This window comes from Vigna unguiculata, chromosome 11, assembly GCF_004118075.2.
Source record: "Vigna unguiculata cultivar IT97K-499-35 chromosome 11, ASM411807v1, whole genome shotgun sequence".
NCBI classification, from domain to species: Eukaryota; Viridiplantae; Streptophyta; class Magnoliopsida; order Fabales; family Fabaceae; genus Vigna; species Vigna unguiculata.
In genome coordinates, this window is record NC_040289.1 from 23,869,132 (window position 1) to 23,894,002 (window position 24,871).

Below are 24,871 nucleotides of genomic sequence, written 5' to 3' on the forward strand. Positions count from 1 at the left end.
GGAAATTTAACAAAAATCGTCTGTTGGGCCTTTAAAGTCATCAAGCGACTCATGTGAAACAAACCCAATTTTTGGGGTTTATGCCTTAAATCGCCTAACGGTGATGAATTGCCGCCAGGCGATGTATGGATGTGTGGAATAGGGATTTTTCATGAAAAAAAACTTGTTTCTCATGTTTTTTGCGCAGCAGGGATCGTCGGGCGGTGGTTTCCTACTGCCAGGCACTAGGTCTCTAGTGTATTTTCGCTAGGCGGAAACATGTGACATTCCTTGAGTTGTGGCTTGGATTGGTGAGTGTTGCCAATGTGAGTGTGCAAGTTGTGGCTCGTACGAATAAGTCCAAGAAGATTGCCCTCTTCGACGTTAGCCGGCGAGTTTGGTAGTCTTGGGACAAATACGAACTATGGTTTGTATTGGGAACTCTACCTGACATTATGGAGTGTGGTCCATAGCAGGATTCTCGCACATGTTCTACAAGTTATGGCTTGTAGGTGGAGGCATCAAAAGGTATCTTGAGGGTATCATCTAAAGACGTTGAACATGGATAACATGGTGGTGGCCATGTGGTGTGGAATCAAAGGATATAGTTCCTTTGATGAGTGTATGCATATATTTTTGAATTGTATATATGTTTATATATTACTTCACCCTATCTGCTTGTGTTTGGCGATGATCGTGTAATTCGTTACACAGGAACAAAGGATGTTGTAGGTGGTGCTGATAAGGCATAGCGATGGAGCGGGGCTGCTTGGGGATTTTATTTTATCTTTGATTTTGTTCATATTGTAATCAGATTTAATTTATCAGTTTTGGAAATGTAAAAACTTGGAATTTAATTTACAGTTATTATTTTGACACTTAATGAGGATTTTAAAATTTTTCCCGCGTTTTTGGGAAAGATGTTATAATAAATTTGGTTTATATTTCAATATTGATTTCTTTTTATTTAAGTTAGTAATATTCGACCGGGATGTTAAAGTAATTATGATAACTTGTTGGCTCGATACGAATCAATATTGTAGCATGTAAAATTGTATATCTCCAATTAGTCATTGGAATATTAGCTCTCATAAGTAATCTAGGAAGTGATATCTTAACTTAACTAATTGTGCTAATAACTTTGCAAATGTCTGATTACAAGTTAATAATAAACAAACATGTGACCATTTTGTATTCATTCCAAAAGATGAGATTGACTCGTTTCTAAAGTTTTCATTGGACCACAATTACTATATAACACACACACACACACACACACACACACACACACATATATATATATATATATATATATATATATATAAAATAAATGTTTATTATATACTCATCTCCCATATACATTTCATAATACAAAAGAAAAATTGATTCTTATCAACATCAAACATACATATTTATATAGTAATAATGCCATAAAGAATTCACTTTAAATTAAATTATAATAAAAATAATTTAATATATAAAAATATATTTTATACTGTCACATAAAAACTTCTTCTGCCATTTTATATAAAAAAAAATCTTAATACTTCCATCACCAATGAGATGATCAATGTTTTCATATGGCATTCCATTTAGTTTAGCTAAGAAAAATAGTATCAAGATGAGTGATATCCATATGGCCAAAATCAAAATCATCATCTTTATAATCATGTGTGTTTCTATGTTCTTATCCCTATTTTTTAGGATGCTTGATGTATGACAAGTACGACCCAAATGACATTTACCACCACAAGGATAAATTATATTTTCATTATTTGTCATTGTTTTCGTCTTTTTCTTTTCTCTTCTTCACACTATTGTTCCACTTTTGATGACAAAATATCTCTTTAAATTTTCCTTTATGACCATGAAAATATGAATTGATGTTGCTGCATTCACTTTTGGGAATGAAGCCTAACTAATTTAGTCTCATGGATGTTGTTGTATTCACTCGTAGGGATGAAGCATAACCAATTTGATCTCATGATTTTTTTCATAAAAACTCATTGTTTTTGTTTCGCCATAAGATGACATTAAATAATTTGAGAATATTTGTGAAATACTAAAAAAGATGAGTAATTATTCCTTTTAATATCAAGAGTCACAAATTTAAATTTTGGAAGGTTTGACTTGTTTAAAGCTAGCTCATAAAATATTGATAATAATCAAATTTTATTTATGAAACTATAAAATTAATATAAACAATAATTATAATAATAATCATCATCATAGTAAATAATAATAATAATAATAATAATAATAATAAGTCAAATATGAAAATTGATAAAGTCAAGTAAATTTTATCGCAAAAAAGAAGAATATAAGACAAAATTGTCAACAAGGAAAAGATTAGAAAGAGCTTGGATTGAGGTACGTAGAACACTATCCTTAGAGAAATCGTTTTCACTAACTCAATTAGATGACCTTCGTTATAAAATTATAAAATAAAGTTAATAATAGAGGGAAGAATAAAAAGAAAGAATAGAGCATCAAATACTAGTTTTCTCTGTATCATTATCAAGGGAGAAAAGTCCATATTTATAAGTACATAAGACAACTCAAAGGGTATAATACATATTTAATCTATAATAATATATAAAAAGATATCCTCTTTTGTGTCCATATTTCATTATTCTAGTTTTATCCTTAATTATTTTAAAAATTAATTATTTTATAAATAATTTTTTTTAACCATTATTCTAAAAAGCTCTTTCTTTCTTGAATCGATATTTTAAAAACTTTTTTGATATACATATTTTATTTTTGTAATTTTACATTTAACAATTATTTTAAAAATTAATTATATATTTTTTATTGATTTTAACTTAAATTTCTATAAAAATTAAAAAATATGAACACACAAACATAACACTGGTGTAAATAATATAAATATTATTAATAATAATCAAGTTGAATAAGTGACATCAACTCCATGGACAATTCATGAATTTCACAATGACATTTGGTAAACTAGTTCTCATGTATTGTATGAAAGTTCATTATCAATTCTTTCAAATTTAATAATTTATTTATTTACTGCATATTTTTTTAATTAAAATTACACAAATTAATTAAAATAAATAAAATTTATTTGCAATAATATTTTTAAAAAACCCCATTACACAGGTACAGGTAACAGTGAATGTTTCAGAAAGGGAGAAAAGAAAGAAGAAAGGCAGGGCAGCACCTTCAGCTTCCAAGAAAACCCCATTTTTCATTCTGTCTCGGGGACTCCTAAAGCACCTTCTCCAAAACCGTACGAAAATTCCATGGTCTTCTTCTTCTCATTTTTTCCACTGATTCTTTACCTACACAAATCACAGGATCTACAACATATCATCTGCATCTTCCATCTTCTTCTAGTGGAGAACACATCTCCCTCCATCATCGCACGCGTGGAGAACACACCAGAGGGGGATTCGAGCCCTCTTCTCCTACATTCCCCATTCCCCTTTCTCTGCAATTCCTCTACCCCTCACTCGGTACAATCCACAACCTCCACATTCCGGTCAGGTTCCCGTGGGGTTCCGATGAGCTTCAACGACAACGATTAAAGCTTCCCCGCGCTCCCCCGCGCTCCCCCATTCGAGCTCGCTGCACATCCTCCAGCATCGAAGCTCACACCGTCGTCATCGTTTCTGGCAGATTCCGGTGAGCCTCGTCCAACAAAAGGCAACAGCTTCACCGTGGCCACTGGCCTCCACCGCGAGCGCCTCGCTGTCACGCCACCACCAGATTCTGCATCTGTCAGCCCTGGGTCGTTGCTGCCATTTCCAGTGAGACCCAACCACACCATCTCAATCCTCTCTTCCGCGTTACTCTGCGTTCGCGTCTTCCTCTTGTTGTCAGCCTGCCTCAGGTGAAACTTCGGTGAGCCTCGGACCTGTTCCCTGTTAAAGGTAAGCGCAGTTCGCTTCGTTCCCTTTTCTCTCGCTCTCTGTTTTGGTTCCTTTGTTTTTCCGGTTTGGTTTCTGATAGATTCAAAGTTTCAAGCGAGATCAGAGCTTGCCTTTCGTTTCACCATTTTAGGTTTCTGATTGGTGATGGTTTGAATATGAGGTGTTCTGGAACCTGATATTTTCTAATTTTGAAGAAGCGATTTTAGATTGGACCTGTTTTTGTGTGTTCTCTGAGTTTCTCTTTCATGCGAAATCGAACGAACCCTGTGTTGAGTGATAGTGACAAGCCTTCGGTTAGAGCGTTATTTGATGATGAGGTTCCAGTGGTGAGGGTTGATGTTTGTGGTGTCTAGAACCAACGTTTGGTTCCTGAACTTAAGCGACTGTGTAATTTGTTTGATTTGTTGATAATTTGTTTTGATTGTGAAATCCGGTTTCGATGACCTAGATTATTGCTTTGTGACGGTGCGAATATGATTGTGGATGTGTAGAAAATGAGTAGGATTGATAGAAGCATGATGATGTGTTTTCCGCCGTTCATCTCTTCAGCTGAAGTTTGGGCTCAGCTGAGTTTCTTTTCCTATATGTGTTTCTTTCTAATTTTTTCAGTTTCGATTCGTCTCGAATAGTATGTAACTAAACCGAATCGCTAATGACATGATTCACATCTGATTAACCAATTCATGTTATGAATCAGAATACGAATCTATTCATGAAAAGACTTTTGTAACGAATTGCGATTTGAATTGGACCATTCGTGTGATTCTAACTGGTTCAGAGTATAGACTAAGCGACTGAGACTGAGAGTCTAACACATCATTATTTTTTTAAATGTAATAAAACAGTTGCAGTCTGCATTAATTTTATGCAGATTTTTCTTTTTTTTATTTGATGACCTTTATAATCTATATTTTATTAGCTTAGCACAAGTTAGAGTGTGTAAGCCTACAGAACACTTTTTACCCTATAACATTGTTTCCACTTTACAGGGAGCTGGTTGTTCATGGCTCTTTCCTCCAAACATTCACATCTGTTCAACCATATCAGGACTTTTGTAAATGCAAGGGGCAAATGGGTTCGAGACCCATATCTTGATAATGCAGTCCTGAAAGAGAAAGATCTCAAGCAAATAATTTCTCTCAAGAATCAAATCATTTCATCTCCTTCCAAATCCCTCTCCATGTATACTGCTTCTCAACTGAAAGCTTCCCTCAACCTTCCCACTACGACTTCCAAATTCATTGACAAATACCATTGTGTCTTTAGACAATTTCAACCTGGTCCTGGTCTTCCTCCGATTGTCAAACTCACACCTCAAGCCTTTTCCATCCATAGAGAAGAAATGGCTGTTCATAACTCTCCTACTAATCGTGAAGACACTGTTCAGAGGCTCTCAAGGCTTCTAATGCTTGCTGGCATGGCAAAATTGCCTCTTTATGTTATTGAGAAGCTAAAGTGGGATATGGGTCTTCCTCATGATTATGTGACAACTCTTTTGGCTGATTACCCTGATTATTTTAATGTTTGCATTGTGGAAGATCCGTCATCTGGAAAAGAGGTGCTTGCTTTAGAGCTTGTTTCATGGAGAAAAGAGCTTTCTGTGTCTGAGTTAGAAATGAGGGCAAGGAGCTTAGGCATTAGTGGAGATAAAAGAAGTCATGATATAGCATTTCCCTTATTTTTTCCTAAAGGTTTTGATTTAGTAAAGAGGGTGAAGACTTGGGTTGATAATTGGCAAAGGTTGCCTTACGTTTCTCCATATGAAGATGCTTTTCATCTCGACTCAAACAGTGACCAAGCGGAGAAATGGACTGTGGCAATAATGCATGAGTTGCTTTCTCTTCTGGTGTCAAAGAAGACAGAAAGAGAAAATTTGCTTTGTTTTGGAGAGTGTTTGGGGTTGGCCTTGAGATTTAAAAAGGCTTTGGTTCATCATCCTGGTATATTTTACATTTCCAATAAGATTAGGACTCAGACTGTTGTACTTAGAGAGGCTTATAGTAAGGATTTTTTGGTTAAGAAACATCCATTAGTGGGTATGAGATATTGGTACATTAATCTTATGCACAAAACATAGGAGCACAATGAGCAAGCTGATTTGGTGGATGGTCATGATGTTAACAAGCTGGATGATCCTGAAGTTGAAGCTTAGCTGTTGAACATGAAGTAGTTTCCATTCAAGCTATATAACACATCAATGAAGTCTGATTTTCACAATATTGAGTGTTAAAATGTTTACTTCAAAAAATATGGGCGCAAGTGCTAATATATGAACTTAATTTCTGTAGTATAAATGAATTTTTTTTATTACGTAATGTCTTGTAAATTTATATTAGTTGGCAGTGGTACTTATGCTATTGAAGTTGTTAATAATCACATCAGGGTGGAGCGTATGTTTGCCATTCCTTGACTGGCTAAAGTTTTATGCGAGTTGCAAACACAGTGATGGCTCATTGAGGTTGTTGGGGCTATAATTTTTGACAGGGACATAATCTTTGTTTTTCCCTTGCTGAATTTGGATTCTATATGGTTGATTGGGGAAGCTTATTTGTTTTCTTCTCCCATAGCATACATCTGAAGCATGTTATGTTTAGTACCTTGCATTTTACTGCACACAAATATGTGCTGTTCCTTCCCACATTTTTATTCCTCAATCCACCTATTGCTAGGAGAAATTTGGCAGCCCTTGCTTTTACCAGACATAAAAGGTAACAAAAGATTTCTGACTTGGTTGAGGAAATCCTCAATTAATTTCATATAATCAAGAAAACTGGAAAACAAATGAGAAGATATAGATATTACATCCTAATCGTGAACAACTAAAATTCAGCCACCGTATGTGAGATATTTCCAACTATAGTCAATTCATCACTCTTTCTGTTCGAAGCTGAGTTGAATTTCCTGTTTAGTGAGATTCTCCATCCAGCCATTGTTTGGAAAGGTTTCTCCCCCTACTATGCCGCCTAATCTGCTACACCACTACTTTGTATTCAAGAGAAAGTTTATCAAGCATGAAAGTATTATGTGATTCACTACTATAAATGCTACAGTAGTGACAAAGAAACTTAATGTCGTGGGTGTAGGCATTGACTTTTGTTGGAACTTAGAATAGATGATATTAAATGTTCTTAAAATAGTGGAATTTATGTTTAACTCAACCTCACAAAACTAACTTATATGGTGAGTTTTGCACTCACTTATCTCTAGTCGATGTGAATTTTTCAATGCACCTCATCTGAGTATTGGACATCTCGAGTGTGGAACTAGGGAGAAACCCGATAGTAGGTGGCATGAGACCCAACAAAATCCATTAGGATAAGCTCTTGATGGCTTTGATTCCATCTTAAGAAAGTAAAATTTAAGCCTAACTCAACTTCACAAAACTGGCTTGTAAGATGAGGTTGTACCAATTTATATACTATTATTTGATTTCATCTTTAGTCTATGTGGGTTCTTCAACGAGTATTTTATGCAACTTTTGGGATCTTAACTCAATTACTATTAATTTCTTCTTGTGTTGTCATATGATTTTAAGTTTGCCATTTTGAAGCTAGCAAAACATGAATTCTTTGTTGTCACATATTACAAAATAAATAATTAAACTAAAGAATTATTTTGGATTGGGCTAGGACTTAGGATTAATCATCAACCAGCCTGATCCTATCCATTAAAGGGTGGTGTGTGATCCGTGATGATGAGTGGGCTGGTTTGGGCCAGTCTTTTTTTTTTTGTGAGATGCTAAAATATAAGTATTTATTTTCAGATCTACGTAAGTTTGATTTTGTAATTTGTCTGAAATTTGCATGATTCTGTTAGACCTATGGAGAAGGAACGAGTTTGGAAGGTATATTATAGGAAGAATTTAGATAAGAAGTGATCTGGGTATGTGTAGGTGCCTTTTGTTTGTCGATTGAGGGGTCTATTTATTTAGACCAACCTCACCGAGTGGGGCATCTTTTTTGGTGTTTAGTAGAGGGGGACAGTGGGTTGGGTTCACTGTGAGAAAGGAGGAAATATACTCCTTTGTAAACTTTCGAGAATTCTATATTGCATTGTGGTTCACCAACCGTGAGTTGGTGTATTTTATGTACTTCTCTCTCTTTTCTGTCTTTTCGCGTAAGGAACCTATCAAATTCTCAGAAGTCTTTTGACCTAAGTTTCTTTTTGGTGTCCGATCTATATGATTTGTGAATGTAACTTTTTTGCCTGATTACTTTTGTCTTTTTCTTAACCATATATGGCTTTACTTTTGCTAAAGCGCCTATCTAAGTTGATTTTGTATTGTGTGTGCAGCTGAAGTGCATGTGATTGCGGGACATTAGTTTCTTCATCTTTTGCTTGGTCTTTTTGTGTTCAAGTGAACGTTTATCAGGGATGAAAATATTCAGTGGATGGCAACGTTTTGTTTTTGGTCTTCCCTTGTTTTTCCTCTTTGCTCATCTGGTTTTTGGTTGGTAATCTCTTTTGTCTTCAGAAGTTTAAATTTATTTGTTTGATTACCGCATAACAAGTTAACATAGTTGCTTTTAATCAGTCATGGAATTACACAAAAACTCAAAAATGGAAGAACGGCACAAACAACTAAACAAGAAATTTGATCATCTAGTTCTTGGTCATATGGCTGGACAAGGCTTGTCAAATCGTTTGCAATGCCAAGGTTCTTTTTATCCCTTTATGAAAGTTATTTGGTTTATTCTCATGATTCTTGAAATTTTTTTTTGCTCATAATATTATGATTCTGATTAGGGTTGTGCTATTAGATAGGAGACCTACCCAAACAAACGAATTAGACTTTACAAGTATATTTTAGAAGAAAGATAAGAGGCGAGTTTAGTGGGCTAGGTTTCGACAATTAGTTGTTATAAATAATTCTTTCTATCTTTTATCTGTCAATTTGTTCATTTATTGGTTCTTCAAAAGAATTAATTCCTTTTCTGAAGAAAGGAACCTAAGAGGTTGTCTTAGAATCTTTGGCTGTATCTACCTTCAAATTTTTAGTAGTTTTTATAAATCAATTGTATTCCAGAGGTAGGTCATTTAGAATTCACAAATGTTAATAGATAATAGTTCTTTTTCTTCTCAAAAGGCTTGTATACAATCTTACACATAATATAAGATGCTAGAGCGTAGATGATCTTATGTATCTTTTAATTTTGTTTATGTAGTAGTAGTATGGAAAAAAGTTGAAATTATCTAACGTACCGATGAGAATGTTCAATGTTGACGGTTGGAAAATAACTGCCAAAGTAGGTCAAAACATGTGGGTCAACTTGGGTCACCAAGAGTGTACGTCGATTGGGATGGAAAATAAAAAAATCAAGCTAGGACAATGCTTTGTAATACTTGAATAAATGGAATGGAGAAAAACAATTTATATTTCAAGCAAGTTCACATGTAGCTAGGGCCATAGATCGATATTCAACTATTGCATTAGATCGAGTAACAACACTTTGTTTCTTATTTTTCCAAGATACAAGGTTCCCTCCAAGGAATATATAGTATCTTGTGGTAGATCTTCTATCAATTGGACAACCAGCCCAATTTGCATGACTATACCCTACGACTTGAGTGCTTCCCTTATTCTCATAAAACAATCCTTGTCCTGGGTTCCTTTTTACATATTTGAGAATGTGAATCACATCAATCTAGTGACCAATGTGGGGATTTGGCATAAATTAACTCACATCTCCCACTGAGTAAGAAAGATCAGTCCGTTTCTGTGGCGGCGACCACTAGAGATGGGTTGCACTTTTTGGGGCACACTTAACCCTGACTTCGCTGGAAGAGATATGGCAAAGATGGTGAACGCAACGGTGGACATCGAGGGTGTAAGTGACAGCAAAAGACGGCGGTGGCGCCGCTGACAATCAGACCATGGAGATGATCATGGCTCTTGAAACCAACTTGAATAAATGAAATTAAGAAAAACAATATATGTTTCTCTTACACTATTAGACTTTTGTTAGACTTTTATTGATGTATTTATAGGATACAAGGAAAGGGCAAGGCACGTGCCTAAAACCCCTAACCTTAAAGTTGGGTTCTCATACATGAAAAATAATAAATAAAAAACATTACATGTCAACAGTAATATGTAGTCTCTATTATCTAACTGTTAAGTAAATACACCTTTTTAGAAATAAGATGTCAAACATGAATATCCAATTTATTTAAAATTAGTAGTACATAGTCATTGAGATAATCAAGTGTAGTTACTTCATTCAGAGTTAATCTTAGTGTATAGTGTATGTATGTATATATACACATAAAGTTTTGCATTTCCTTCAACTTTTGATTTCCATTTTTTTCATATGATTAATGTATTTAAAACTTCTGAATTTACAAGGACAAAAATGAAGGCTTTGCGTTTCCTTGCAATGTTGATGTCTCGATTGATTAAATGCATTAAAAAAAATTCTTAATGAACATGAACAAAAGCTCTTACAAGGACCATTATATATGTATTGGAGGTTTTGTATTTCCTTGAAATTTTGACGTCCATTTTTTTTTCCTTTGATTAACTGCATTTAAAATTTCTCAATTCACAGGGACAAAAGCTCTTAATAGGACCCATTCTTCTGAAAGCAGATCAGGTGTAGATGGAAGTATCACATTTGTCACTGTCTTTACCATTTATAATACTTCTCTCAATGATGTAGACGACAGATCAAACACAGTGGTTGGCAATGCTTCATATAATAACGTTGACAGGTCTATGGCTTTGTTGAATGTCTTCATTAATTTCATTCAGGTAAACACTGAATAAAAGTTGTGGGTTTGTCCCATTGGAAAGAGCATATTCCCTTTGATTGTGTATATGGAAACTGCTAGCAGAACACTTTTTATCGGTTTGAAATTTATTATAACCTTGTGGCTCCTGCTTTGTATTTAATGAGCTCTTTTTTCATGATTTTTTGTTTTTCAGTAAATTTTAATTAATAGTTGACAGTTTTATTCCGGCGCTCTTTTGTATACTATTTCTTTACTTTGTAGATGTTTAGTTAAAAGTGTGTTGTTGTATTTGTCAATGATTTTATATTTTTGGTGTTTATCAACATCAAATAGTGGAATATTCTTGGTTTTCCTACCTTGGCACTAGTTTTTCTCAGACACATTCTGATACGAATGAAGGAGTGGGAGGGCAGAATAAGACAATACACCAGGTCTATGAGAGGAATAAGTTGAAACCCATCACATGGGGGCCCACGAGCGCACATCCTTGATTCTGTAATAACAGAAGGGCTGAGGTGGAAGGAGGGATCGTGGGTTTCGTTAGAGGAGAGAGAATATAGTGATGAGGGGGAGGAGGGTGAGGGAGGTTGGGAATTGGTGAGGGCTGATAGACATTTGTTTCTCTCTGGGTGGTTTTGTTGTGCTTATTGTAATTCCAGAAACTCTGAATAGATAGCTCGATTTCTAGTCCTTTGGTCTGTTAATATTGAATTTACCTATCACATTCAAATGTCATACATCCTTGTCGACATTTGGCTACCGAAAAAATTCTATTTTGGTACTGTCTGTATTACATATTACAAACGGCGCTGAATTTGCATCATTCATTCTCGGAGGCCTTACAATAAATTCCTCACCATTGGGAAAAATAGAAAGACCATAAGCATGTATTGTACACCTTAGTATGAAGTCTATATTATTATTAAATTGTTTCTTTGAATTAATGCAGTATATTATCATAGTGTATGCAAGATATTAACTACACAGAGCAAAAACACAAAAATATAGAAACAGAGTAGCAAAAGAACATAATAAAGCAAAAACAACAAAAACATATATACTTCTCCCCTTTTTTGTCAGCAACAAAAGGTAAAAAGAATAAGATAGCATCATTGCTGTGGTGGTGGTCGTTGAGGTTTAAGGCAATGAAGTTGAAGGGTTAAGAAAAGGAGTTAGAGTTTGCAGAATCTGGGCAAAGGAATTCTGTATCTGGGCTGCAAAGCTAGTAGCAACTTTGTTAGGGATCTGATTTCATTATCATTGATTTTTTTGTATCAACTTAATGTAAATATAAATAGAGCTGTGTGTGTTTGGTTCTAGATGTACATTTACCCAATATTACAAGGATTCATATTGTTTTGACCCAGAGCTTGTTTTCTGTCAATTAACCAGACAGACATCGTTCATTCAACATTGTGCTGTGTGCAGGTGGCAATGCCCCAGAGCAAAGTGATTATTCTAACAGATCCTATGTCTGACCTCTCGGTGCAAAGAAACAGGGTCTCTCTGTATCCTATACAAGGTGAATATTCACGAGACAAGTTGATGCTCCAAAGGATCAGGTCTTACATTGTAAGATCACATTGCATCCACAGTAGATAGAACATTTGTTGCTAAAAAATAATCTCATCACTAATCGGGGACTACATTTAGCTGAACTTTTTTCCTGCTCACATGTTCTCTGTTTAATTATAGTATAGCTTTCTTTTCCTCCACCCAATAATTTGGACCATAGTAGATCAGAGGTTTTTGCTAGTTTTATCTTTTTTATTCTTTATCTGTTATTATGTCTCCTCTATTGAGCTAGTAGTGTTGTTTAAGCATTATATATTTTGAACTTTAAAATTTTGTTCTTTAAACTAAATGACCCTACGTTTTCCTTCTTTACAGACCTTTTTAGAAACAAGGCTACAGCAACTTTCTCAGAAGCCGAGGGATGTCATTCATTACATCTTCACTGATTCTGATATAGCAGTGGTTGATGATTTAGGGCAAGTTTTTCGTGACCATCCTAATTTTCATCTGGCTCTGACCTTTAGGAACAATAAGGCTCAACCTTTGAATTCAGGATTCATTGCAGTTAAGGGTACCCAGGAAGCAATGTTAAGGTGATGATCTGTACTATCTGTAGTTTGGTTTAACTGTTGCAGTTGTGATATGCAACAAAAAATTAAAAACTAATGTAACGCCATTTAAAACCTGCAAATAGAAAATGCAAATTATATGATTGTAACGCCATCCTACATATATACCTTGCAAATGCCTTTTATGTGCTTCTTTGGTCATTTGCAAGCTTGGTTTTACCTATTTTCTTGATTTATCCCACGTATTTTTTGATAAATAATTTTTTAATTTAATTTGATAATCAATCAGGGCAAAGCTTTTCCTACAAGAGGTCTTGAAAGTTTACAGCACGAAATATAGAAATGCTTCTCGCATGCTGGGTGATCAGTTAGCTCTTGCTTTGGTTGTGATGTCAAAACCTCATTTTGACGCCAGAAGGTTTTCCAAAGGGCTTGCTTTCTCAGAAGATATTGGGGCTACTTCAGTATTGTTCTTACCTTGTTCTCTGTACAATTGGACTCCGCCTGAGGGTGCTGGTCAATTTCATGGCATGCCATTGGATGTTAAGGTAATGAAGATTTACAACAGAAGTATTCCTGTTTGATCATCAGCTGAATACTTGAGTTATATCTCTGGAAATTATATATAGATATATTATAGGTTTAGCTTTTGAACCTTTATGTTATACTTACATCAGCAAGTATTCTGTTTGATCCACAATAAATGCTTGGAGAAATATTTTAGGAAATATTGTAGTGATAATATACTTCTCTTTCCTTTTTTGGATGCAGGTTGTTCATTTTAAAGGATCAAGAAAACGTCTAATGCTCGAATCTTGGAATTTTTATTCCTCGTCTCAAGATATTTCCGACATGTTATGTCTCATTTTGGGAAGTGGAAGAACCAAATATGATTTTTGAATACGGAAATCCAGAAAGGTTGACATCATATTGGCAACTTGTACCATTAACATCACCAAATTTAGTGCTGAAAATTCAGCTATTACCCTCTTTTTGATCGGGGATAGGGTACTCTGACAGCAGCAAAGGACATGAATTGGACCTTAAATGAATTGATTTATTGATTCTACTTGGGTAGTTCTCATCGGAAGGTGCTCTTTTCCTATGGACATATGTGGAGTGTGATATTATCTTGAAGTGGTACAATGGATTCATTCTTATGCAGTCTGAAAAGATATTTAAAAAGTCTGGATTGCTTCCAATGACACAGGTGGTCGGATTTGATTGACCTATAATTATTGTCCACTTAACACAGTTAAACCACCCATTCATAGGTGGAATCGCAATGAATGTTGCTTGTTTCCATAATCATGTGAAATTTCAAGTGCTAGGGCAAGTGAAGACTTAGGCTGTGTTCGTATGATAAGATAGATTTGGGATAGATAAAATTTTAAATTTACTAAAATACCCTTCATAATAAAAATTTAATAAAATTACAATTTATTGAATTAAAAAAATTAAAATTTAAAAATATTTTAATTTATTTTTATATATTAATTATATATATATATATATATATATATAAATTAATAATAATAACTACATATATTATTAATTTTAATAATATTATAATTATTATTAATTATTATACACTTTTATTAATTACTAATAATAATCATTTTATATATATTATTAATTATTATATATTAATATATCAATTATTATATTTTGAATAATATTTTAATTATTAATGATTATTATATATTACTGATTATATATTATTTATTATTATAATTTATTATATATATATATATATATAATAAAGTATAATAATAAATAATATACATATATATATATATATAATAATTAATTTAATAATTATTATTTATAATTGTATTATGATGATATAATATAAGGTTAAAAAGGTAAAAGTTGATGTATCGATTTAAATTCTTACATTTGTGAGAAGATTTATTGCGAAGTATTTTTTTGAATCCGTGCTCTTCCATTCTTATTCACTGATACGAACACGATTTTATAAATAATCTGTCTCTTCTAATCGATCTAAACAGTACAATCGGCAGAAACGAACACTCCTTAATATATTTTAGTGACAACATAGTGTTATAATGATTGTTTTTCATTTCTTTTGACAGATAATCAACTTCCATTATACAACCATCTTGTTAGATATTTATAAGATATTTTTAGTTATAATATCTTGAGTTGGTTACCATATTACTTGTATTTGGGTTTTAATCCGTATTTTCTTTTATTATTTTTCATTATAAATATATTGTCATATTGTATTTTCTACACAAGAAAAAAATAATCTTATGTTTAATTTTCACTATTTTAACATGGTATTTAGAGTTAAGGTAGCAATCCCATATATAATTTTTTTTTTGTCTCACTCCAATTACAGTTGTCTCTGCTTCAATTACAATTGTCGTGGAAAAAAAATAATTTTCTTGATCGTCAATTAAATATGACTAATTTTATATATTTTATGGATTGGATATCTATTCTCTAAATCTAGATTTTTAAATATGGAATTTAAAAAATTTCATTCAAATTTTCAATCTAAATTTTTAGTTAGATTAGGTTGAAGGTTGAGATGGATTAGTCCAAATTTGATTATATTTGATGGAGTTGGCATGGTATGAAATTTGGTCGTATTTGGCCGAATTAGGTTGAGTCATCGTAGGTCGAAATTTGGTCCAGTCGGACCTAGATCAAATTTGCCTATATTCAACCGAGTTAATTCTGACCCAAATTTGATCGCATTAGGCTAAGTCAGTCCCGAATGAAATTTGGCCATTTTCGACCAGTTCAGCTGCAACCAAAATTTGGTCGTATTCATCCTAGTCGGCTCTGTCTGAAATTTGGTCAAATTCAGCCGAATTTACCTTTCCGAAATTTGGCAATATTAGGTCGATTTGTTTCTTGACAAAATTTGGCCATTTTGGTCGAGACGGTCACGATAGAAATTTGGCAATATTTAATCGAGTTGGTCCCGACCAAAATTCAGTTAAATTTAGTTGAGTCGATCTTAATCGAAATTTGGTCATATTTGTCTAAGTTAGCTACGACCGAAATTTGAACATATTCAGCCGTGTCGACCCCAATTGAAATTAAGTTGAGTTGGCTCCGACCAAAATTTGGCCGAGTCGATCCTGGCCTAAATTTAGTTGTATTCGGCTGAGTTAGTCCTAGACCAAATTTAGCCATATTTGACCGAGTCGGCTTTGGTCGAAATTCGATTGAATCTAGTCAAGTTGATCCAGAAATAATTTTACCAAGTCGGACTTGACCAAAATTTGGACACATTTGGCTAAGTCGACCCTAGCCAAAATTATGTCGAATTCGACCAAGTCGGTCCCGACCAAAATTTGGCCGAGCCGACCATGACTAAAAGTCAATCGAGTTAGTTTCATGTTGAATTTCAGTCAGTTGGCCTCGACTAAAACTCTACCAAATTTGATCGTGTTGGCCCTAAGGAAACAAGTTTTACAAAATTCAATTTAAATTTCTTTTGGGCTTAATTAGTCGGATGGTACTTATTTTTGTTTGGATGTTTCAATTTGGTCCCGCTTTTAAAAAAGTGTCAATTACATCCCAACTTTTTAAAAAGTGCTTCAATTTGGTCCTTTTCAGAAAAAAATTATTAACGACGTTAAGAGCGCGTGCCAAGTGTCAGTTTGTAGTTTTTTTTTAATTTTTTAAATTTTTTAAAACTTTCTTTTTTCATTTTTTTAATCTTTAGCCTCGGAGAATTAATATAAGACTACCTTTACTTGTCCTTTTGGTAGCGACGCGTATAGGAAACTTCCACTTTCAATGATGTATGTTGAGTATTTTTGTTGGAGCATTGTGTTTACGTTTTTATGGATGTCTTTAGCATGTATGGTTCATATTTTAATCATTGCTTGGCTAATCTTGTGAGAGTTTTTAAGAGATGTGAGGACACTAACCTTGTTTTGAATTTTGAAAAATATCATTTGATGGTTGATCAAGGTATAGTTTTATGTCACATTGTTTCAAGGAATGATATATATGTTGATCCTGCTAAAATTGATATTATTTAATAGTTACTTAACCCTCTTTTGTATGAGAGGTTCGATCTTTTCTTGGAGATGTAGGGTGTTGACTTTCACCCCAAGAGTCTACCTCATGGGCCAAGGATTAGGCCAACATTTATATGTTTGTTTTTAAATAATTAGCATTATATATGATTAATGTTTTGTTTGGTGTAATTAGCAAGTTTGTGGGCTTGTATTTTAGGTCGAAGTTCTTTTTGTTACTTTCAATTTATCTTTGTAAAATGTTTGGGCCAAGGATCAAAGAGAGTATGATGAGTGGCTGCATGGACCAAAGACCAACGCATGTGGAGTCAGCCTCACATCTTCAATTTGCCACCAGCTCAACTATTCCTTCAGTGCCAACCACTCTTTGGGCCAAGCCAAGGCTTTCATCCAACATATTGAGTTTGTAACCTCGACCATTCCCTCAAAGCCAATCTCACCAAATTGGTATGGAGCAATCCGCATACATCATCAATCTTGGGCCAAGCTCCACAAAAGCACGCATGTGACCAACAATGTTGCCAATCAAGCTTGGCTTGATTCCTTCCACACGTGTTCTGGAGTAGCCTAACCAACAACAGTCCTTTCAAAACATTTCACGAGTAGGTTAAGTTCCCCAACATTAGGGTTTTATTTTATTCACTAGGCGCTTAAACCTTTTCCCAGCTAGGGTTCCTTTATTCTTTCTTCTCCCTATTTGAGTTCTAGGGTTTTCTCTTCCCTTCATCCTTTAGATGCTAGGGTTTTTCCCTTATGTAGGATGACTATCCTTCGTATGACTATTAGAGTAGCACTTGTTCTTCTCCTTTCACAGTTGCCTTTCTTCTACTTACAAAAAGGCAGGCCATTGTTTCTAAGAGTAACTTTGATGATTAAATGTAAATCGTGTCTATGTATTTTCTTCAAAGTTCATCTTCTCGAGAGATTCAACCTATGGTTGTCTAGTTCGACATGTTTTGATTTCAATGAAGAAGCATGGGAACAACCTACCCTCGTTTCAAGTCTTTTGCTATAAGATTCATCGATCTTCACCGATAAATCAATGATTGGAGGCTTCATAGTGGATTTCCACTACTTAGAACGCGAATCTGACGATTCACCGTGAGGCGAGGGTCATCATAGGGTTTTACAAGAGGTTCATCTAGGACTTTAGCAAGATAATTAATCCTCTCTTCAACTTGATGCAAAAGTATGTACCGCATGAGTTTGGAGATAAATGCAAAAATGCTTTTGACACCTTCAAAAACGGATTCACCACCATTCACATTATCTAGCCACCTAAATGGACAATATCATTTGAGTTCATGTATGATGCATCAAACTTTGCAATGGAAGTGGTGCTTGCACATAGAGATAGGAAACTACCACATGTGATATATTAAGCTTCTAAAAAATTGGACACGACTCAGGCTAACTACACCACTATTGAATAATAGTTAATTGCTGTTATGTTTGCGTTGGACAAATTCAAACTGTAGATACTCAGTTCTAAGGTAATTGTTTATACTGATCATGTTGCATGGAAATTCCTTATGAAGAAAGCAAATTTCAAGCCGAGGTTGATTGGATGGATGTTACTACTCCAAGGCTTTGATATTAAGATTCAAGAGAAAAGTATAACACACAACTTAGTAGTTGACCATCTTATTAGGATTGAAAGGGTAAAAGAGGACAGTCATATCCATGATGACCTCCTTGATGAAGTCCTGCTGTCACAACCAAAATCGCGACGGGACGACGAACCAAAAAAGAAAACACTTTTACCAAGAGATTTAGGAATCGCCACCATAGTTATTCTGGAAAACTATGGAAAACCATGAAAATAAAACAAGTCTGCAAAAAACCAGATTTTAGATCCGGGAGTCAGTTACGGGTAGGGAAGGTGTTATCACCCTACAGCGCCCGCCCGAGGGCGGTACCTTTAATTAAAAATGCAAAGTCAATGTGATTTTCAAAATATTAATTTTCCCCAAAAACAATAAGACAAAATGCTAAAATGAAACAAAAATATTTTTTTTTAATTTTTTGGGTCCGACAAGGATTGAACTTGGTCCTACGTAGTCTCATTAAAAATGAGAAATCAGGGTTACATAGTTTTTTAAAAAATATTTGGAAAACAATTGAGAAAATGATTTGATTTTTTTTAGGTGAACCTGACAAGGACTGGCCTTACGCCTACGTATCTCACAATGGAGAATCAAGGATCATGTAGTTCTTAAAAGCTGGTTTGTTTGAAAATGTTGATGTTTTTATATTTTGAAAATTTATATTTTTTGGTATTTTTGAATTACTTGAAAAATGGTGTCACACGACGCGAACGACCGGACAGACACCAAAAGAAAAGAAAATATTTTTGGTATTTTTAGAAAATAAGTGTCACACGATGCGAGCGACCGGACAGACACTAAAAGGGAAAGAAAAAAAATTTAATATTGTTTAAATTATTTGGAAGAAAGTGGCACACGACGCGAGCGGCCGGACAGACACAATAAAAATGAAAGAGAATGTTTTTTTATTTTTTCCATATTTTTAATTTTATAATTTTCAAATATATTTTTTTTTAATAAATAAAAATAAATAAATAAATTTATAAAAGATGAAATTATTTAAGAGAGATAAAAGTGGAAAACAAAAATATGAGGGTGCGTGAATAACGTGGAAGGTGCATGAAGTAAATGAGGTGTGTTTATTAAAAGTGGTGGTGAGACGAGTAAAATATAAAACAAACCCAAAATAGGAATAAAACACAACTGAAAGATGGAGTTAGTAAAGCTGGGGGTGCAGCAGGTAGTTACTAGAGGGGTGTGAAGTGGAACATGGGTTGCATAGTAACAGTAAACCGGACCAAAACAAAAATGGGTGTAATGCTAGCAAATACAAGGGGTGCGCAGAAAAAATACACAAACAACCCAAAATAAATAAATGGAGGTGCATAGATTAAAAAAGGGGGTACATAAAGGTTGGCCGGCCCAAGGGAAAGGAATTGAGTTAATCTAACCCTAATGGTCCGTGATTCGTAAACCCCTCATCCAACATCAGATCCCTTCTCTCGAGTAGCCACCGCTTCCGTCGAACCTCCACCTAGCCGCACCTCCGAACTGTAATCGCCGGCGTCGCTGCCCCCCCATGGCCGGCCAAGACCAACATCGGCAATGTCGTTTCGACTTCGCTTTCCCTTCTCGGTCAGGGCTTCTTCGTCGCATCTCTGTGACCAATCAAGACCAAGAGTTTGCCGCCCTCGTCGTAGCTTGCCGAAGGCACCATCGGCGACACGAGCTTCCAACGACGTCGACGTCAAGAAACCATGGATGCTCGACCTTCGCTCACTCTTCCCAGGCGCGATTCGAGCGGCTTCCGCTTCCCCCGCGACCAAGACCGTCATCACAACGTTGCTGCCGTGAACAGGGAACACTACCGGAGACTCTACTACAGCTCTCTCCTTCCTCACGTCAACGTGGCTGAACCCTAGCACTAGTTTGCACTCGACTCACAATGACGCGGTGAAGCTCCGACTCGCTGGCGACATACTTTCTTTATCCTTTGGTTTCTCTGTTTTGATGTTGGATTGCGGTGATGAAAGGGTGTGTGACAGTGACGATGATTTCGTTTATTGGGTGATGAAGCAGAATGGAGATGTTGATGGTTTTACGAATGGGAGTGGAAAGTCAAGTTTATGGTTGGTGGTTCTTAGAGAGGCTTGATGTATGTTTGTATCTGTGCAGGTGGAAGTGAGTGAATATTTGTTGTGAGAGCGTGAAGTTGGTGGATGAATGATGGTTAAAGGTTCTGTTCCAAGTGCAGGCTGTAGGAGGAGGAGTAACATGGTTTCGACAAAGGTGAATAAATGAAGGAAGGGAAATGACAGTGGTGATAAAACTTTGTTAAATGCTGAAGGTACGATGAGGGTATGAGGATGACAAGGGTGATAATGGAGGATTCAAGCAACAGTAACGTAGTAACGCACCCAACAGATTCAATGAGCCAAATAAATGGCACGCAAAATCCAATATACAATCACATTCTCAAGCACAACTGCGGGTTGATTTTAAACATTCAAGCACTCAAGTATTCAAATGAAGTACTTACCTTGCGATCTCTATCAGTTGGTGGCTGGCTTCACGTCTCACGATTCTTTCCTCCTTGGCTCACTTGTTTCTCCTCTATTTTCCAAGAGCTATTCTCTTGTTTTCTCTTCCTCTTCTGTGATGAAAATCTGTTTGAGCTCCTTTGTGCTAGGAAGTTCTTTTTTTTTCTTTTTTTCAAACGGCTCTCTACTATTTCTATTATCATGCCAGTTTCCCATTTCACGTCTATTCGGTTTGAATTCTTTTCCATTAGTAAAAAACCTGAGCAGATTACCTTCCAGCCACCCTACTAACATATGACTACCATGCTAAGATCGCTTGTCTGCCGTGCCAAGACAGCGGTGATGCAGGGTGACGCAAGCTTCACAATAATTCCATTTTTGTGTCAAAACCCGTAAAAAAGGCAAAGTATGAAGGCTGACCAAATATCCTTGGATGAGAGAGGAAGAGAAGGGACGTGCAGTTGATTTCAGTCTTCATTTGTTTTCATTTATTTATTATCATCATCATTATTATTATTATTATTATTATTTAAAAAAAATAAAACAAAATATAAATAAATAAAATAAGATTAAAATTAAAATTAAAATTAAAATCAAAATTAAAAGAAGAATAATAATCAATAAATAAATAAAATAAACAAGATCAAATAAAATAAAACAAAATTAAATTACATTAAAGTTGATATGAGACAAAAGTAGAAGTAGGAATATATCTACACTCAAATTAATGCTCATTTTTTCCTATTTTTCCCTTCTTTTAATTATTATCAAAGTAAAAAAAATTATTATTATTGTTTTTTATTTGGACGAAATTGGGTGTTGACACATGCTAGTTTTAATTACTGTGAAAGGTATGTCTCCAAAATCCTGGTTTACTGATATTATTAATTATTGAACTATTTCTATTATTCCTCACCCCTCTCAAAATATGAGAAAGCCAAGTTGAAAAGTGAGGCAAAGTATTATATGTGGGACAAACCTTTCTTGTGGTGCATTGGTAGTAACCAAGTCATAAGGGGGCGTGTTCATTAAGATACCTTGTGTGTTTGAGTTTTATCATTCCTTGCCTTATGGTGGACACTATGGCCCACAAAAAACATTTAAGATGGTGTTGGATTTATGTTTTTAATGGCCTATCATTTTTAAGGATGCAAGGAAAATGTATGAAAATTGTGAGTAATGTTATAGAACAACTAGATCCATTATCAATAGACATGAGATGCTTCAACAACCTATGTTATTATGTGAGGTATTTGATATTTAGGGTATTGACTTTATGGGTCTTTTCCTTTCTTATAGATTTTCTTATATTCTACTTGTTGTAGACTATGTATCCAAGTGGGTGGAGGCCATAACTACAAGAACTAATGATGATCAGATCTAACATTTTCTATAGATTTGGGATACCTTGAGCCATTATTAGTGATTAGGGGAACCACTTTTGCAATAAGATGTTAGAGAACATGTTGAAGCAATATAGGGTTACACTTCGCATTGCTATACCATATCATCTTTAGACTAATGGACAAGTCGAGATTTGTAACATGGAAATTAACAAGATCCTAGAGAAACTGATGAGACCTAGTAGGAAGAATTGGGCCATACGATTGGATGATGCACTTTAAGCTCACAAGATGACTTACAAAGCACTTATAGGTATGTCACCTTTGGGGGTTGTTTTTGGTAAGGCCCATCATTTACTTATGGAGATTGAGCATCGAGCCTATTGGATCATTAAAGCATGTAACCTTGACTTGGAAGAAGTAGGAAAAGAGTGGAAACTTCAGTAGCAAGAACTATAGGAGATTAGACTCACAACCAATGAAATCTCAAAGTTCTACAAATAGAAAGAATTCAACGTTGGTTATAAGGTGTTATTGTATAAATCCAGGCTAAGTGATAAGTAACACTTTAAATGTGAAGGGCCACTCATTATTACATAAGTATTCCCTTATGGAGCAGTGGAGATCAAGGAAGATTCTTCAGACAACACTGTTAAAGTAGACGAGCCCCAACAATAAATAAGGTTTTGATGATAAGCAAAAATTCATTCTTAATATGCATACACCACTTCACAAGCCACATATCACAGACAATGCCCTTAAGGCTCTTTCATAAACAAATAAATATCTGACACAACCTCCGGAGGACTAGTGTATTTAGTAGGCTCTGAGACCATGCACTTGTCATAACTCACCACTACCTTTCAAGAGCTATATTTATAAAATGGTTGGGCAACACCTCTTCTAAGAGTATGACAAAGTAAATTCATATCTAGTAAATTTGATTTCTTGCCAAATCTACAGGTAAAAACCTCCTTACACTCATACAATTATGTTCTTTCTTTATGAGTCCATTATTAGTAGAGCTAGGATAATCTCATTTCAACTTTAACATCACTACACTTCACACATAACCACAAACAATAGTATTACTACCCTAGAAATCCCTACATTCTCATTCCATATCAATCATATCAGTTCATAATACAATTTGCAAGATTTAAACTAAATTCACCATATTATGTTGGTATATTCTTGTTAGCGAACAATTGTCTCGCTCAGTCAATAATTATTCACTCAGTGAGTGTCCACTAGAAGGAGACTCTCCCAACAAACCTAATACTTGCACAGTGAGAACATAACTTTGATGTTCTCTCACTTTGCGTTAAACCTTCTCGCTTGTCAATATGTAGGCTCGCTCAACGAAAGAGCATTAGGACCAAATTCCTTAAAATTTTTTCAAGTGAGTCTCTCTTGTCCAATGAGTAAAGCACACACCTTGTTCTCAAACTTTTAGCAATTTTCGCTCACTTAGGTATGTTTTACTCGTTTATCGAGTATTCATCCTGCTACTACGTTTTACAAGCTCGCCCAACGAGTCAAAGCACTAGAGCTCTCTAACTTGCAAATTTGCATTCTCGATTAGAAAGCCATATATTCACGCAAAGAGCCCTAGGACCAAATTCCTTAAAAATTTGCCAAGTGAGTCAATCTCTCTTTCCTAATGAGTAAAGCACACATCTTGTTCTCAATGTTTTACCAGTTTTTCGCTCGCTCAACAATGTTTTTCTCGCTTATTGAGTATTCATCCTGGTACTGCTTTTTACAAGCTCGCCCAACAAGTCAACGCACTAGAGCTCTCTAACTTGCAAATTTTGCATTCTCATTTAGAAAACCATATATTCACCCAACGAGTCTGCATAATTCTATAGTCCAATTCTGATATGGTTGTGCCTTTGACCAACCTATGTAGGCTTTTCACTCATTTTCAGTTAAAAGACACAACAATTATAATTATATCACAACCTTAGACAAGTTGAGTCCTTAGACAAGTCCAGTCAGTTCACACAACCAATCAGAGGTACCATTAGTGCAGACAACTCAACTCACATATCACACATCAATTCAATAATTCACTTCATATATAGGCATCATTTGAATTAAAATTTCACACAAGAGTTCATCATAATACATCATCATACAATTGAGTCAAAAGCCTAAAAGAAGATAGAAGAGATTCTAAAGATAGTTTTTAGAGATATAAAATATTTTTATAAAATAAAACTCAATTATTAAAAAAATATTTATAATTAAGCTTTTTATTAATAAAATAATTATTAAAAAACTATTTATAATTAAGCTTTTTATTAATAAAATAATTGAGTATCATCGTTTAAAAACTATATCTACTCCTAAAATATATTTTCTTAACGTAGAGTGTATATATATATATATAAAGTTTTTACATTTTAATTTTGGATTAATTTAAAATAAAAAATAAAATATTAAAACTAAAAGTAACGTGGCACAAAACTTTTAGATTATCCGTTACAGTGTTTAATTAGGCGTTATCTGCTGAATGATTTTAAATTTGAATAACATATTGAGTTTAATGTTATACTGTCACTTCCAAAATATATGAATTATCGACAACTAATTTCATCTTTAATTTGATTTATTTAGTAATTGAATTTGTTACTTAAAATATAGCGCGTATTGTTATGTATCAAAAGTTTATGTACGGCAAGAGAATAGTACGTAGTGAGATTTTAATTTAGAAAAC

General features: G+C 34.5%; 2 protein-coding genes across 7 annotated transcripts; both read left to right on the forward strand.

Annotated features, from left to right (window-relative positions):
* The first annotated feature begins 3,139 nt into the window (after positions 1 to 3,139).
* On the forward strand, positions 3,140 to 14,002 carry LOC114169513. 6 transcript variants are annotated; one of them, XM_028054695.1, is made up of 8 exons: positions 3,140 to 3,235; positions 8,172 to 8,328; positions 8,413 to 8,535; positions 10,427 to 10,629; positions 12,039 to 12,182; positions 12,501 to 12,718; positions 12,984 to 13,242; positions 13,466 to 14,002. In XM_028054695.1, exons 2-8 carry the CDS (start codon positions 8,253 to 8,255, stop codon positions 13,592 to 13,594), a joined length of 1,152 nt encoding a protein of 383 aa, XP_027910496.1. In that variant the 5' UTR covers positions 3,140 to 3,235; positions 8,172 to 8,252; the 3' UTR covers positions 13,595 to 14,002. The 6 variants fall into 6 exon arrangements, with proteins under 6 accessions (XP_027910496.1, XP_027910492.1, XP_027910493.1 ...); XM_028054691.1 differs by lacking the exon at positions 3,140 to 3,235 and adding an exon at positions 3,712 to 3,878; XM_028054692.1 differs by lacking the exon at positions 3,140 to 3,235 and adding an exon at positions 5,671 to 5,818.
* On the forward strand, positions 3,712 to 6,002 carry LOC114169514 (protein WHAT'S THIS FACTOR 9, mitochondrial). The gene is made up of 2 exons (XM_028054698.1): positions 3,712 to 3,878; positions 4,868 to 6,002. Exon 2 carries the CDS (start codon positions 4,882 to 4,884, stop codon positions 5,953 to 5,955), a length of 1,074 nt encoding a protein of 357 aa, XP_027910499.1. The 5' UTR covers positions 3,712 to 3,878; positions 4,868 to 4,881; the 3' UTR covers positions 5,956 to 6,002.
* Positions 14,003 to 24,871: the final 10,869 nt, after the last annotated feature.

Coding starts and splice junctions, on each gene's coding strand:
- LOC114169514 (XM_028054698.1), top strand. CDS start 4,882: ATGGCTCTTTCCTCCAAACATTCACATCTGTTCAACCATATCAGGACT.
- LOC114169513 (XM_028054695.1), top strand. CDS start 8,253: ATGAAAATATTCAGTGGATGGCAACGTTTTGTTTTTGGTCTTCCCTTG. Junction 10,630..12,038: donor TCTTCATTAATTTCATTCAG/GTAAACACTGAA, acceptor TGCTGTGTGCAG/GTGGCAATGCCCCAGAGCAA. Junction 12,183..12,500: donor AAAGGATCAGGTCTTACATT/GTAAGATCACAT, acceptor CCTTCTTTACAG/ACCTTTTTAGAAACAAGGCT.